The 16,807-nt window shown below is 35.9% G+C and overlaps 1 protein-coding gene and 1 long non-coding RNA gene across 6 annotated transcripts in view; both read right to left on the bottom strand.

Moving 5' to 3' along the window:
- The window catches only part of LOC144957682 (uncharacterized), a 95,370-nt gene that overhangs the window by 77,185 nt on the left and 1,378 nt on the right, over window positions 1-16,807 (bottom strand). For 3 of the 5 annotated variants that reach the window (XM_078889034.1, XM_078889032.1, XM_078889033.1), the window contains exons 2-3: window positions 5,266-5,453; window positions 3,861-3,900 (exon numbers count right to left, since the gene is read on the bottom strand). In XM_078889034.1, coding sequence (XP_078745160.1) covers window positions 3,861-3,900; window positions 5,266-5,403 — 178 coding nt within the window. In that variant the 5' untranslated portion in view covers window positions 5,404-5,453. Of the gene's footprint in view, window positions 1-3,860; window positions 3,901-5,265; window positions 5,454-6,254; window positions 6,377-16,807 lie in introns of those variants that run through there. The other 2 variants (XM_078889035.1, XM_078889036.1) reach the window with 2 other exon arrangements.
- The window catches only part of LOC144957506 (uncharacterized), a 4,735-nt gene continuing 342 nt past the window's right edge, over window positions 12,415-16,807 (bottom strand). The window contains exons 2-3 of the long non-coding RNA XR_013642177.1: window positions 16,276-16,429; window positions 12,415-15,242 (exon numbers count right to left, since the gene is read on the bottom strand). This is a non-coding gene — a long non-coding RNA (uncharacterized LOC144957506). The remainder of the gene's footprint in view (window positions 15,243-16,275; window positions 16,430-16,807) is intronic.

Raw genomic sequence — 16,807 nt, 5'->3', positions numbered from 1 at the left:
CTACACCTTTTGGGTTAGCACTGACGATGTATGTACTTTAGCGCTGGTTGGATCAGCGCTGACGACAATCTTCAAAACGCCACAAGCCGGGTTGGTCATATTGGCCACGGGGCCTAGCACCTATGGTTAGCATGACGATGTATGTCCCTGGCTTTTTGGGTCAGCGCTGACGAAAACCCTTTAACGTCACAATGCCGGGGGCTTTGGGGCATATTGGCCCCCCAGGGGGCACAGCACCTTTTTGGTTATACTGACACGTATTATTTTTGCGCTTGTTGGATCAGCGCTGACAATCCTTCTAACCCCACAATGCCGGAACTATTGATCAGTACTGAGCGCGTGTTCCGTGGGATTTCGTCTCAATATTGTGACTTCCACCATCTCTTTTTTTTCTACTGGCACTGATTGACCATAAGATATTCATATTGGTGTATTGGGGAATTATTAGTTGTTTTTCTTTATCATTGTTAATTTAAAAACGTTTGCTATATAGTATGATTAGAATCCTGGGGTGCCATAAAAATATGCCAAATTCCGGTGATGTGAAAAAATTTGGCCACATTTTCAACTCAACTCTGTTTTGTTTCATGGTTTTTGTTGTTTTTTTTTAATTTGAATTTTTGTTTTTCTTCTTTTTTCTTTTTATCTGTACATTCTTTTCAATAATTTGTAAAGATTTATGATAATCTAGATAGCATGATTATCAATTTAATCAAAATGGATCTAATGGTAAATGGGAATAATTTGGCCATGTAGTTGAAAACACGATAATAAAATTATTTTTGGGGGCCACTCACTAAGCCATTAAAAGGGCAAATGAAATAGTCAATAAAATTTACCTTTGATTGGAATTGTTTAAAGGAAAAAAATTGAAGCTAAAGAAAATATAAGTTGACATAATTTGAGAAAATAACATAAAATAAGAAAGTGGCTTGAAAGCTCATCCGTTTCTCTATCCATTAAAAATATTTTGACCATTCATACACTCCGCGTGGCGATTGCGAAGGCTGTGTTGCCTGAAGATAAATGGATATCTTTTAAATAAAACCCTAAAACTAAACTGTCTGCAAGACTTTTTTTTTAAATAGAAGGGGGTAAATGCACGAATTTGGAAAACCCTTTTTTTGCGGGGAATTGCTGTAGACTAAATTCTACTACAAAATTTTTTTTCTAAAGTTCTACTATTAAAGTTCTACTACTAAAGTTCTACTTCTAAAGTTCTACTACTAAAGTTCTACTACTAAAGTTCTACTACTAAAGTTCTACTACTAAAGTTCTACTACTAAAGTTCTACTACTAAAGTTCTACTACTTGTTGAGGTTTTTTTTTTCGTCAGCAACAATGGTAGGTATTGATGTGTTTTATTTGTTTTTGTTTTTCAGATATTTATTTTTTACTCAGTTTGCGATTCTTATGTCATTTTTTTTTAAAGGTAAAATATTTAGATGAAGTAGTCACCTGTCCATTAGTGCCGCGCTGAGGACCGGACCGAGGACCGGTCCCACGGTCTTTTAGCTGTGAACCGTGGTCCAGTCCCAAAGAGGAAGACCGCCGGCGGTCCTCACTTCTTATCACCTTTCAACGGTCTCGCGCCATACTACTTCCCCAGCGATTCGTTGCCTCGGTCCTTTGCCTATCTTCCACCAATCACCACCCATCCCACTTAATTAATCGCACCCACCCCCCTTTGCCCATACACTAAACGACACAGACGACCATAGAGGCAGACGACCACCTCCCTCCACTCCGCAAACCGCCCTTTCGTGTGTGAGATGGGGGGGAACAGGAGGCGCACGCCTTGGACGATTCCATTATACGGGGTAAATTTCAAAATTTACTACACCATAATGATCGCAATGACAATGACTATGATGAAGGCATGACCCCTCTTCTCTAATGGGTTATTGTTTGAAAATGTATGTGACTACTAAAGATGTGGTGTGTGTGTGTGTGTGTGGTGTCGAACCTAGCAAGTTGCAAGTCTGATTTTTTGTTTTCTTTTGTCCATCTCTTGTCGCCACTCCTTTCTATCGCATTGTTTGTCATTTAAAATAATACAATAATATTAAAATTTCGTTTGGTGTTTTAACTAATCAAGTAATATGAGTTTCATTAGTTTCTTCCGTCCAAAAAAAAAAACAGTTATAACGTCTGTATTTTTTAAAAGGTCCAATAGAATATTTGGGGACCCCGATAGCTCAGTTGATAGAGCACTCTCTTTATACGCAAAGGCCAGAGATCGATCCCGGGTGCAGTCGATTTTTTTTTGAATCCCTGTCTACTCAGCAATGAATGGGTAGCTGAGTTTTGTTAGATCTGGCGAAAAGTCACCATCGACCCCTCTTATCACCTCATCCACCCCCTCTTATTATAACTTCACGTCTCTCTCTTACTCTTCAATGCTCGCTGCCCTCTAATGTGTTGTGTGTGGGGGGGGGGGGGGGGGGGGGGGAGGGGGGGGGTAGGAGTTGCGTGTGGTACAACGCCACGAACAACTCGATCAACGCCTTGGGCGATGCCATTATCTCCGTTAATGGGGATAAATTTCAAATTTTATTAAATTATCGAAGTAACAATGAAGTACGGTGAGCAAATAAAGAAGGCATCACCCCTCTTCTCTAATTAGGTTACAATTTGAAATGAGGTGTGACTACTCCGTGTTTTTACTCCTGTAGGCCAACGGTTTTCATCGTGTAGCGGTCTTTAACGGTTCAAGAATGAACGGACCGGAGACCGGTCCTTGCGGTCTTCATTTCCCAAGGACCGTAGGACCGTGGTCCTTAAGCTTGCCAAGGACCGCCCCGCACTACTGTCCATCACTCAGTGCTGACCAATAGCCACTCTGCAGTGGCATGATCTTATCTCCTCATCACCACACAAAATCACGGCATAACCCAACTCCCTCCCCCCCCCCCCCCCCCCACACACACACACACACAAAGAGAGAAAGAGAAGAAAAGAAAGAAGAAGAAGAAGAAGAAGAAGAAGAAGAAGAAAGAAGAAGAAAAAAGAAGAAGAAGAAGAAGAAGAAGAAGAAGAAAAGGAGGAGGAGAAGAAGAAGAAGAAGAAGAAGAAGAAGAAGAAGAAGAAGAAGAAGAAGAAGAAGAAGAAGAAGAAGAAGAAGATTTTTGTTGTTAAGGGTTTTACGGTGCTTGCAACACATTAAAGTCATATCAGCGCCAGTAAAAAGGAAGAAATGGGATAGAAAAAAGTTCTAGAGTTACAATTAAAACACACAAGATAAGGTTAGACAAGGGCGAATTGGTTCAAATAGGAAACAGATGTAGATTCCAAGAGCACACTATCAACGTACTTAGTTTGAGATCACCTAAAAGTTTCATCCAGAAACAAGCACAAGATCCCCAGTAGAGGTACACTCAAATGTTTATAAATCATATATAATATGTAAATAAAACATATTGAAGTACATAACAGAGAGATGATTTACAAGAAAAAAATATTATCTCCCTAAACTCTACCTATACATTTGAATATTTTCCTCCCAGCTAGGGTATCCGGCCAGGGCCAGGACAAAACCAAGTACGCTCATCCCAAGACAAAGACAGAAAGCATGTTGGAAAACAGATATAGGGGGATTGAAGACACAGTAAGTGTCTCCCTGCCCGCTTTGGGAGGTCAGGAACCCCACCCAGAAGAAGGCGAAGAAGAAAAAAAAATTTAAAAAAATAAAAAATAAAAAAAATAAAAAAATATCTATATATATATATATATATATATATTTAGAGAGAGAGAGAGAGAGAGAGAGAGAGAGAGAGAGAGAGAGAGAGAGAGAGAGAGAGAGAGAGAGAGAGAGAGAGAGAGAGAGAGAGATTATATAACTAAATAAAATGTTAACATACCATTGGTTAAATATTCCTCTATGCATATTTGATCCGTAACCTGCAAACACAATGAAAACACAACAATAACAAGATTTGAAGCAAGTACTGAGAACATTCATAGTGATAATTCCAATCCTATAACACACTGTATATCCTGGAGAAGACAAAAACCGTTGATTCTAAGTAATTATTCCTTCAGAAGCATCAGGCCCTTGGCACTGAATGAAGTTTATCTCAATGTCTATAGCATGAAATGGACAATTATACCAATTGCTTGCTATCCTTTTTGGTAGGATGCTCATCTTTCACAAAGTATGTACACTTTCCACTAGATCTAACAGACCCAGCTACCCAATCATTGCTGGGTGGACAGAAAGGGGGGGGGGGGGGGAAAAAAATAATCTCGACTTCAACTGGGATCGAACCCAGTCCCTTTCCATGTGAAGCAAGTGCTCTACTGACTGAGCTATTGGCACCCAGCCTCAAACAACTCGCTAAATATAATTATCAGTACTGTTAATGAAACAGACATGGCGAAATAAATTTACTTAATTTTAACAAAAATTTTAAACATCAAACAATGTTCTAACAACTTCAAAGAATATCAAGGAAATAGATTGCAATTACATTAAACCAAACATTATCAATCATTTTAAAAATCCCTTCAGCTCAAGCTATATCGTGTGAAATCTGATCTGAAGAGACGGTTCATTGGTTTTGAGGCAAATGTTGCTGCTTGAAGCTCAAAAAAAGAAATAACAATGGTCAATTATAATTGAATCTTCCATTCTATTTGGCTACTGTTACTGTTATTCTTTAGATAAGGCATTGAACTATCCCCCAAGATCACGGTTTCATAACCCTTCTTTAGCACCTAGTTTAATGTTCCTTGAGCAAGGAAATATTTTTCAAAAGTAAAAACAAAAGAATTGACCTTTTGTACAGCGCCATATCCACTAAATGTGCTCCAAGCGCATTGCAAGGGGGTCCCAAGCCAGCCGCAACACTTAACATGAAGGATGAGACATGCTGCCTCTGTGAGATTATGTTACAATTTTTTAATTTTTTTTTTTGACAGAGACAACGCTGTTAACATCCAGGTACTTGATTTACACCTGAGTATGATGAGAGAATGTGACTGAAAAGCATTTTCCAAGGACTCAACACTTTGCGCTGCTCAGTGCTGACTCAAACCCCAGACCTATGCATCCAAAGGCGCATGTCATACCACAAGACCATAAAGCCGCACAGATTAATCCCAATTGTTCGCTTTTTAGGCACTATGACTGAAGCCTGGGTTACTTCAGTCTTTCCACCTTGAAATAGATAAAAGATTCCCATTTGTCTCTCACCCACAGAGCTCTGTTCTAATTAGAGGCGGAACTCAAATTAAAAATGTTCAGGTAGACTTCTGTGCTCTCACCTCATCATTTCCCCTCAAAATTTTCAGGTTATTACAAACGCTTGAAGCTGGTGATGTCAAGACTACCAAACAGACAAGTAAACCCAGCAACGCGTTTTGTGACGAAAACGAGTGTTTACTGCGTATGAATACCTCCATTCTGAATGTACTGCAGAAGTCTAGGATGTTTTCCTATTTTAACATCAGTACTGAAAAACATAAATAAGAAACAAAAAATTATTATTTTAAAACATTTTTTCGATGTTTTTCACTTAGTATTTATAACTGCAGACTTTATATATATATATATATATCAGTATAAGGTCAATCTCTGTGTATGTTGAGTATGAAATCAAATACATAAAATGATAAGCATCTAATTCTTAAGTTGTTTCTGCTTTAACTCTCTCCTTACCAGCCATTTTCAGAATTCTCCCCAAAACTTCACACCCTACCAACACAATAATAGATTTTTTATCACTCAATCACAATAGTAGTAGATAAGTTCTTGCGATAAATAATTTCGTTAGCAAAACATGCTCTACAACACACTGTTCATTTTCTTTAATTTTATGATGTACACGAGAAATTTGAATAAGAAAAATGTTGGTTGTATCATAACGAATGTGACGATTTGCCTATTGTTGGTAAGGAGAGGGTTAATGGTCGTGACAAATCCTCAATTTTCAACTTATTATCCATTATCTAAATTTAATCCAGAAAAACTAATTAAAATAAAATACTTTCGTTTCAGTTCAAAATAATTTAAAATTGAAGTCTTTTTGAGTTGAACTAATCACAACAAAATACGCCTGTAGCATTTTCAAAATAATTTAAAATTGACGTTTTTTGAGTCAAACCAATTCTGTAGCTTTTCAAAATAGTTTAATATTGAAGCCATTTTGAGTCAAACTTATAAAAACAAAATATTTCCATGGCTTTTACAAAATAATCTAAAAGTTTAGGAAAACTGAAGTCTTTTTTCTGTCTGACGAATTACAACGAGATACTTCACAGCTTTTCAAAATGATGTATTTTGAGTTGATTAATTCCATAGCTCTTCAAAATGTTGAATAGCATTGATGTCATTTTGTGTCAAACTTATTATAACTAAATACTTCCGTGGGTTATCAGGACAATTTTTTAACTCTTTCAGCGCCATTGGCCGCACCGTGCAGCCAGAGCAGAATCTGTTCTACTGGCCAATGGCCGTGCAGTGTGGCCAGTCTTGAAAGTCAAAAATAATAATTGTAATCCAATCCTACTTCCTACAGAAGTACTATAAATTGAACCGATGGTATCATTTCTTTATCAAAACATTCAAGTGGCCCTAAGGGGGGTATTTTAATTGGGATTTTTGCACCGAATTCGAATGTCGCTTTGCCTTAGATTGTCATTCTCAATCAGGTTTCAGCTATTTTGTGACGGAAATGTGAATATAACCTCAGCACTCAAAGAGTTAATACTTTGATGTCTTTTCGTGTGAAACTAATTAAAACGAAATACCTCTCTTCAAATAATTTAAAATCGATGTCTTTTTGTGTCAAACTAGTTAAAACCGAATATTTCCATGGCTTTACAAAACAATTTACAATCGAAGTCTTTTTTATGAAAAGTACTCGTCTTGACTTTCAATAAAAAAGTGTCAAACTAATTAAAACAAAATTCTTCCATGGTTTTTCAACAAACTGATTTAATATTGATGCCATTTTGTGTCGCATGTTACGAAAATGACCTTGTTTTGTTTGTTTTTAAGGGTTTTACGGCACTTGCAACACATTAAGGTCATATCTAGACACAGACTCATTTCCACCTTTTCACTATACACAAAATAGTTTGTTTTTTTAAAATTAAAATTGAGCTTTATATAGCGCAATATCCACTAAATGTGCTCAAAGCGCTTTACAAGTTTACAATTCTTTGTTTATGTCCCCAATGGGCCGAATGGATCCAAATTTCCACTTCATACAAACAAGAGGCCCTTTCACCTTTTCATCTAAAGCTTCTGGTCAGTGATGTGTTCTGACACTGCGGAGCATTCTCTGTGTGAAATGTGACTTACGGTTACATTATAATGGTATTATGTCAAGAGTGTAGTATGCACTGGAAATTCTATCTATAGCCACAAACATAAAACTCTCTATTCGTTTTGGTGGAAAATAGATATTATATTTCATGCATTGCAACACACTCAAAGATCATATTTCTTCTTATATATTATTTGGAAATTCACTTTTCAGGGTCTTATATATATATATATATATATATATATATATATATATATATATTTTATATATATATATACTTATATATGTATATTATATATATATATAAACATAATATCATTCTGAGATCATGAGTTACAAATGAATGTTCTCTGGGCTTTAAACGAACAAAGGAGGTTTATTTTGGTAATTCCTAAAAATCCCCTTCGTCTCTACTCAAGAGCAGCAATTGTTTGGAGTGGAAGATGCTCAGCCAAACAGGAAGCTATACTATGAACAGGAAAGGCTTATTATCCCTGGATGTTGTTCTGAATAGTATTAAACATTAGCTTGTTGTTTGGTCAATGTAACAAAGGTGACCCATTGCCTAAAAAATATATATTATGTCAGAGTGAACTGAAGGCCAAAACAAGGTTTTAAAGTTATAAAGACCAGTTGTAATAATAATAATAATAATAATAATAATAATAATAATAATAATAATAATATAATAATAATAATAATAATAATAATAATAATAATAATAATAATAACAGTAATAATAATAATAATAGTAATAATAATAATAATAGTAATATAATAATAATAATAATAATAATATAAATAATAATAATAATAATAATAATAATAATAATAATAATAATAATATAATAATAATAATAATAATAATAATAATAATAATAATAATAATAATAATAATAATAATAATAATAATAATAATAATAATAATAATAATAATAATATAATAATAATAATAATAATATAATAATAATAATAATAATAATAATAATAATAATAATAATAATAATAATAATAATAATAATAATAATAATAATAATAATAATAATAATAATAATAATAATATAATAATAATAATAATAATAATAATAATAATAATAATATAATAATAATAATAATAATTTATTCATCCAAAAAGGAAATTTTGTCTCTCTTTAACTTTAAGAAATTACATTCATTCTCTCCAATAAAACATACAAATACTAAATCTCATTTTTTCCTCCTATAAATTCAATTTCAAAGCATCGTGTTCACCTCCACATAATACCATTTTGATACTATTGGTCACAGGGATACTTCTAGACTACAAATGGCTGTACTGTACTGTAACAATTTTGCATGTTAAATGTTAGTAACATTGTTATACTCCAGATAAGATGCTGGGCTAGGTACCTTTTTTTCATATTTCTACTGTTTCCACAGAAAGTTAGGTGATATAGACTGATATTCTCAAACCAAAATCATATTCGAGGCAGGCTGCTGTTTTTTTTTTTTTTGAGATAATATTTTCTTGTATTTTTTCTTTTTACTTTGTCTGGCACTATTTCATACAACCATTTCCAGATATTTATTATGCGGTAATTCACAACAGTTAACCTGAGTCAAAGCCAGAAACTGGAATGCTACTTTATTGGAACAGTTTGTTCCATGACGTCATTTTTCTATATGATTTCTACTGGTTTAACGACACAATTATTCTCTATATTTATCTACTGATTAAATGAAACAATTTTTATATAACATTTCTACTATACTACTGGTTAAAAGTAAAACACAATTTTTCTTTATATCTCTGGGTAAATGACATAATTTTTCTTGATAATGTCTCCTCGTTAAATGACAATTTTTCGTTATATATCTAGGTACCAGTTAAATGGCACAGTTTCTTTCCATTTATAATCTTTATATCATTAAATTTTATTATTAGTCACTGAAGTGTCACCTGTATGATGAATTCAAACCCAATAATGAAATACAGGCTGTTGTCATTATTATTATTATTTTTTAAAATTATTATTATCATTATTATTATTATTATTATTATTATTATTATTATTATTATTATTACTATTATTACTATTATTAATTTTAATTTTTTTTAAAGGGTTTTACGGTGCTTGCTTATTATTATTACTATTTTATTATTATTATTATTATTGTCAAAATCATTATTTTTATATTATCATCATCATCATCATCATCATTTTTATTATTATTATTATTATGGCTGTCATTATTCTCCGCCGGGCGGAAAATAGTCCTTTTTATTTTCCGCCGGGCGGAGAATAACAAATTTGCTTATTTTCCGCCGGGTTTTTCAAGTTGATCTTTGAGACTAAGCGGACTCCCATAATCTGACCTTCGTGGTGTAGTGTAAATAATCTGGTCGTTATTTGCCCCCCCCCCCCCCCCCCCCCCCCCCCCATCCCTCGTTATTATTAGGGAATCAGTGGGTGATAGCGGTGGCGGTAGACGGTAGGAAATCAGTGGGTGATAGCGGCGGCGGTAGACGGTAGAGAATCAGTGGGGAATTTACCAGTAGATTTGAGACACACTTCAAGTTCAAGCTTGCCGGACTAAAATAATTTGGAGAATGAAGGGAGTTGACTTAACTCTGCTCTTTCTCACTGCTAGTTGTGTGATTAGTTCTCACTAGTGTTGCTCAATCAGACTACAAACGTATGTGGGGAAGATTTTATGTCACTGATTATTGTGATAAGTTTATGTTGTTGTTGTTAGTGGGTTTTTTTGGTATGACTGTCGTGTCTCGATCAGGCTGTTGTGAGTAATCTTCATGTTGTGTTTGTTCACTGTCTCCCGCGTAAACGTGACGTCATCGTGTCTATCCTATAAAAGCTTGTGACACCCTTCATTCTTTTCTCTTCGACACCAAGCCTAATTCTAGATCTACTATTTTGCCTATCGTTTGTATCTGACAGATCCGATCCGCCATACTATGTTTTAGAATTAGACTGTACCGGGACGATTCCCGATGTGCTTTTAGAGCATTTTTAACCGCCCATATATGTCCTCTACATATATGGAGAACGCCCACTTCGGTGGAGACTTTTTCTGAACTTTTTCCTTTATTTTACACATCGTGAACGAGATTGGGAAATCCGTTCACGACACGTTAAAGGTTACACATCGTCTGTACTGTGATGGGAACAAATAACCACTATGTGTCTATAGCGCTGGTGGTAGGGCCTCAGTGGGTACTCTACTGTGTGTCAAATACCCCCCCCCCCCCCTCCCCATCATGGTAAGGATGCAGTGGCCTTTAGTAATAGAGCAGGCGGTAGGGACTCAGTGGCTAATATTATTGATAGGATGGTGGCTAATAGAACTGGTGGTAGTAGAGACTCATTGGCTAATACTGATAGAGCTGATGGTAAGGTCTCAGTGGACAATAGAGCTGGTAACAGGGACTCAGTGGCTAATAGTAATAGGGCTGGTGGTAAGGACTCAGTGGCTAATAGAGCTGGTAGTAGGGACTCAGTGGACAATAGGGCTGGTGGTAGGGACTCAGTCGCTAATAGAGCTGGTAGTAGGGACTCAGTGGACAATATGGCTGGTGGTAGGGACTCAGTGGACAATAGGGCTGGTGGTTAGGACTCGGTGGACAATAGAGCTGGTAACAGGGACTCAGTGGCTAATAGTAATAGGGCTGGTGGTAAGGACTCAGTCGCTAATAGAGCTGGTAGTAGGGACTCAGTGGACAATAGGGCTGGTGGTAGGGACTCAGTGGACAATAGAGCTGGTAACAGGGACTCAGTGGCTAATAGGACTGGTGGTAAGGACTCAGTCGCTAATAGAGCTGGTAGTAGGGACTCAGTGGACAATAGGGCTGGTAGTAGGGACTCAGTGGACAATAGGGCTGGTGGTAGGGACTCAGTGGACAATAGAGCTGGTAACAGGGACTCAGTGGCTAATAGGGCTGGTGGTAAGGACTCAGTCGCTAATAGAGCTGGTAGTAAGGACTCAGTGGACAATAGGGCTGGTGGTAGGGACTCAGTGGCTAATAGAGCTGGTAGTAGGGACTCAGTGGACAATATGGCTGGTGGTAGGGACTCAGTGGACAATAGGGCTGGTGGTAGGGACTCAGTGGCTAATAGAGCTGGTAGTAGGGACTCAGTGGACAATAGGGCTGGTGGTAGGGACTCAGTGGCTAATAGAGCTGGTAGTAGGGACTCAGTGGACAATATGGCTGGTGGTAGGGACTCAGTGGCTAATAGAGCTGGTAGTAGGGACTCAGTGGACAATAGGGCTGGTGGTAGGGACTCAGTCGCTAATAGAGCTGGTAGTAGGGACTCAGTGGACAATAGGGCTGGTGGTAAGGACAGTGGACAATAGAGCTGGTGGTAAGGACTCAGTGGCTAATAGAGCTGGTGGTAGGTAAATAAAGTATTTGTTGCAATTCAATATTCTTTATTGATCAACAATACAGAAACAGGCTTAACTTAATATAATAGTACCTGTAAATAAACCCAAATATAATAGAACAGTTAGAATATCCTCTAGTAGGGACTCATTGGCTAATAGAGCTGATAAGGATCCAGTGGCTAATAGGGCTGGCTGTAGGGGCTCAGTGGACAATACCTGTGGTGGGGACCAGTCGCAGTGACTAATACTGTCATGGCAGTTTTTTTGCATCGCTTGCGGCCGCGTGGCTGGCCGCAAAAAAAAAAAAAAAAAATGGCAAAAAAAATCCCTGATTTGCATTGCGGCCGCAAACTTTGCAATGTTTTGCACAAAAAAAAAAAAAAAAAACTAAAATAAAATAAATAAATTTTAAAATATTTAGTGGGGACCAGTGATGACAATCTGGGATTTTAGGATTTCTTCATAAATGTTCCGTTGTTTTTGTCATGTCAAACATTTTCTATGCCTTCTATCATTTTTGACACCTCTGCCCAGTTGCATGAATTTTGGCGACACTCCCTTATTTATGACGTTAGTCTAGACACACTGGCGTCAAATGTAAAAAGTAGCACAAGACACATGGTGGCCATAGATGAGAAGATGATCGAAAGGGCAAGGGATGGAGCAAATGGGTGTAGTGTAAATATTTGTGTACTTTTTAGCTGTAGCATGATAGTACATTTGACGATTTTATAAGTTTTATAATTTTTAAAAATTTTCCTTCTTTTTAATTTTGTTTTTGTTTGATTGTTCTGAATTTGTTAATAGAATTCATTACAACTTGTGTCTAATTATAACAATTTAAAAAATAAATTAAAAAATCAATTCACAAAGTATTCTTGCATTCTCTCTCGCTTTCTCATGTCCACATTTGTCTCTCAGCCACCCTTCCTCTATCTTCATATTGTGTTTATAGATATTTGGTAATAGAGAGATAATATGTACATAATAGTAAGTTAGGCTGATCGATTTAAGAAATGATTGTTTAAATTTATAGGCTAATTTAAATTTGCTCTATAGATGGAATATGTTTTGCAATTGATTAAAGATTCTTATATCATCACAAGGTTTCAATAATACAGACACAAGTCGGGTTTGTTATGTAAAAACAAATACCTCCTTGTCTTTTGGCCAAAAATTTCCGCAATTTTTTTCATTAATTTTTGCAAATTTTGCTGGGTTTTTTAGCTTGCAAAATTTGGGATTTTTTTTTGCAAAAAACCGCCATGTCAGATATAGGGCTGGTGGTAGGGACTCAGTGACTAATAGGGCTGGGCTGGTGGTATGGACTCAGTGGCTAACAGGGCTAGAGGTAGGACTCAACGGCTTACACTAACAGGGCTAGTGGTAGGACTTAGTGGCTAACACAGACTAGGAGTCCTGTATTCTCTATGGTGGCTAACAGTACAGGGCTAGTGGTATGGATTCAGTGGCTAACAGGACTGGTGGTAAGGAATCAGTGGCGAGTGGTATTGGTATGGACTCAAAGGCCAATAGGGCTGGTGGTGAGGACTCAGTAGCCAATAGGGCTAGAGGTAGGGACTCAGTGGCTAACAGTAGTGGTATGAACCCAGTGACTCACAGGACTGGTGGTAGGGACTCAATGACTAATAGCGCTGGTGGTAGGGACTCAGTGTGTAATAGGCCTGATGATAGGTACTCAAGTATGTAATAGCACTGGAGATCAGAACTAAGCAGTCAACCTATATGTCACAACTGGCAGTGAATACATTTTATTATGAAAAAAAAAAAATATCTCACGTTGGAACGCACTACAGTCCGCTTAAAACAAACCCTCATCTGAGCTAGGAAATATTTCACCTTAAAGGAGAACCTGTAGTCAAAAATCAATTTTTTATCGCAGTGCCAATATTGGTATTCCCCTGTTATTTCAGGTGGTAGGAGGTCTAATTTGATGATTAACACACATACACACACACAAAAAAAGAAAAAAGCTAAAAACAAATGTGTGGCTATGTGGTCTTATGGTATGACAGACGCTTTCGGATCGGAAGGTCCTGGGTTCGAACCTCGCTCGGCGCATAGTTGAGTCCTTGGAAAAGGCTCTTTACTCACATTCTCTCAACATACTCAGGTGTAAAAGGAGTAGTAGGGACTCAGTGGACTGTTAACAGTATTGTCTTTGTCCAAAAAAATTGTAATATCGCATAACAAGCGTTGCTGTTGACCAGGGCCCCTTGTAAAGCACTTTGAGCACATTTAGTGGATATTGCGCTATATAAAAAGCTCAATATATTTAAATGTCTTCAATGACACAGACAATATAGGCTAAAATGAGACCAACCCCACCCACCCCACAAAAAAAATAATTTCCGACACTGATGCACCGAAAACCAACGAAATCTTCCAAATTTACACACAATGTTCCCTACAAGAGCTACATCACGATGGAAAGGCTTAGCAAGTCTTGAAAAATATATTTAAAGAATTGTTTTTCGATTACGATTGAAAATTTGGCATGGAACGACAAGAAAAAATCCAATTTAAAAATTCATAAAACTAATAAAACTACTAAATTTTAGTTTAGCCCAAAACCAAATCCATCATGATGCAATACCCATCATACGAAAGATTCTGACCAAATTTGGTATATAATCTGATGGGAAACAATCCAGCTATGAATGTCAGAAAATCGAAAATGATATTTTGAGAAAAAAACAAAATGTCTTTATTAATTTGATAAACAAGCTAATTTTGCAGACAACGTCCATCAAAATTTCAAAGTATAATCAATATGGAACAAGAGAATAGTCAAATTTTGTAAATTGATCAATTTCTGAAAAAAAAAATTGTCTAGAAAGAAATGCTGTACAATATTTTTTAATTTCGGCTGAAATTGTGGTGCGGATCGACAGGAAAAAAAATTAATTTTTAAAATTAAAAAAAACTTCTAAATTTTAATTTACCCCAAAATGTTTCCATCATGATGCAAAACACATGATAAAAAAGATTCTGAATAAATTTGAAAATAATCTAAAGGAAAATGACATATATGGTTCTTAGAAAATCAGAAAATGACACAAAACAGAAATTTGAGAAAACACTTATTTGACATAAGCTGATCCATAAAATTTTCAAAATAATGACTATCATAGGACAAGAAAACACGAAAATTGTGTAGATTGATCTGTCTAAAAAATGTATAAATGATTCGCTAACCCATTCCCTAAGAAAATAAATGCTGAAAAATTTTAACACTATTGTGGTCAAATATGATTTATATCTTACGAATTCATCACTGTAATAAAAAAAACTAATATGATATGACGCACTACCCTCATGTTTTTATTGTTTAAAATGCTGCTTGTGAGATAAGTATCTAATCAATTTGAACTACAAAATCAAATCTATTTGAGACCCAAAAAAAAAAACCAGGTAAATGGCGAAAATAGATTTAGCTCCAAATCAAACGCAATTTGCTTTCGCAAACTCCCAGAAAATTATTTTTCTTTCGGCTCAATACAGGAAAATTCAACACCACTTGTTTGCAACCACTTTGTCTGATGTTCCACAAAGACGGTTGATCTTGCTCTGGTTTGAAAAATGGAAATAGAAAAGAGGCATTTCGTTAGCAATTTTTGGAAAGGTCTATATAATCAAAATCATTGTCATAAATTGAATTTGTCAAAGACATACCAATTTATTTTAAATGGCCATCATTTTCACCATCACCAACACAGTTGAAATTTCATTGGCTTTACCATACAGGACAAAACTCTTGACAACAAACTATCATTTAGATTAACGAGCATTTATACTTGAGCATGCAAATCTCGAAATCACGGAAATCTCAAACTTGGTACAATTCCCAGTTTTAATCCCTTTATTTCGTTCATATAGTGGACACTCCCTTGCTATCTGTTGAATTTTTTCCCCCACTAATTGATTGTGTTGAACTGACAGAGAAAAGGAAATTGCAGTCTCACTATCGACTCTCTACAGAGTTCATAATAATGGGGAGTTATCATTATAATTATAATACAAATTTTATCAAGACCACCCACATTTACCTCCCTCAAATCCTGTGTAAAATACTCAAATTGGAAAACTCAAAAACACGGAAATCTCGAACAAACCGGCATGGTCCCGACTTGTTCGAAATTCCCATGCTCGAGCGTACTGTATTGATCACCAATAACAGAGATGCCAACCTAGCCTTTTGAAAACCCATATTTTCAAGACCAAAAACCTGTATTTTAGGACAAAAACCTGTATTTACTGCGCCGTGCAGAAATCGATATCAACCCGAAAAGGTCGAATCGGACTTCGTTAACTTGTACTCGAAAAAGGGCAGTGAATTACTCATAGTTAATAGCAGTAGGCTGGGCAAGATTCGCAAAATTCAGTATCGATAATGAAAGCTCTTCTGCATGAAAACACTTTTCATGTTGTGATCGTAATTAAGTGGATTTTTCACTTCAACCAAATCCCGTATTTTTCATGATAAAACCGTATGCCCGTACTTCGGAAGAAAAACCGTACAGAACACGGGAAACCTGTACTGGTTGGCATCTCTGCAATAAAAATGTAAGGCGCTATATGAAGATTTCAAAACATTACTAACCAGTTTCAAAAAGTGCATGCAGATACTCTGCTCTGCTGGCACAGATGATGGTTTGCTGATTAATAAGATTCCCACAACACATCTTGAGCCAGCTATCTTTCTTGATTGTCAGGACACCAGTACCGTCAACTGGACTCTTTCACTTTCATGTTAGCTGTCAATGAAAAAAAAAAAAAAATTAAATTCACTGCAGTGAAAATGGCACATACCAATGTCATTGTTTAAGTTAATAATAATAATAATATTAAATAAATAAATAAATTTGTTAAAAAAGTAATGGTTAAAATGATATCGTTTTTCATTACAGTACTGTATATCTTATATCATTGTCATTATCATCATCATGAGGCATCTCAATTTCACTCCAAAGTTCTAAAAATTGTGTCACCGCTTCCACTGCTGCTGAAAACTGCCCAGTTGTTACAGTTACAATTACAATGCACACAGTTACACAGTATTAGAAGTACAATCAACGAAGGATTAATCCATAAAGATCACATTGGAATGCAGAACACATGGCACACGTGACAGT

Source organism: Berghia stephanieae, chromosome 12, assembly GCF_034508935.2.
Source record: "Berghia stephanieae isolate SIO BIC M18660-M18661 chromosome 12, UCSD_Bste_1.3, whole genome shotgun sequence".
NCBI classification, from domain to species: Eukaryota; Metazoa; Mollusca; class Gastropoda; order Nudibranchia; family Aeolidiidae; genus Berghia; species Berghia stephanieae.
The sequence above is the reverse complement of the archived record's forward strand: the minus strand, read 5'-3'. Positions and strand labels throughout refer to the sequence as shown.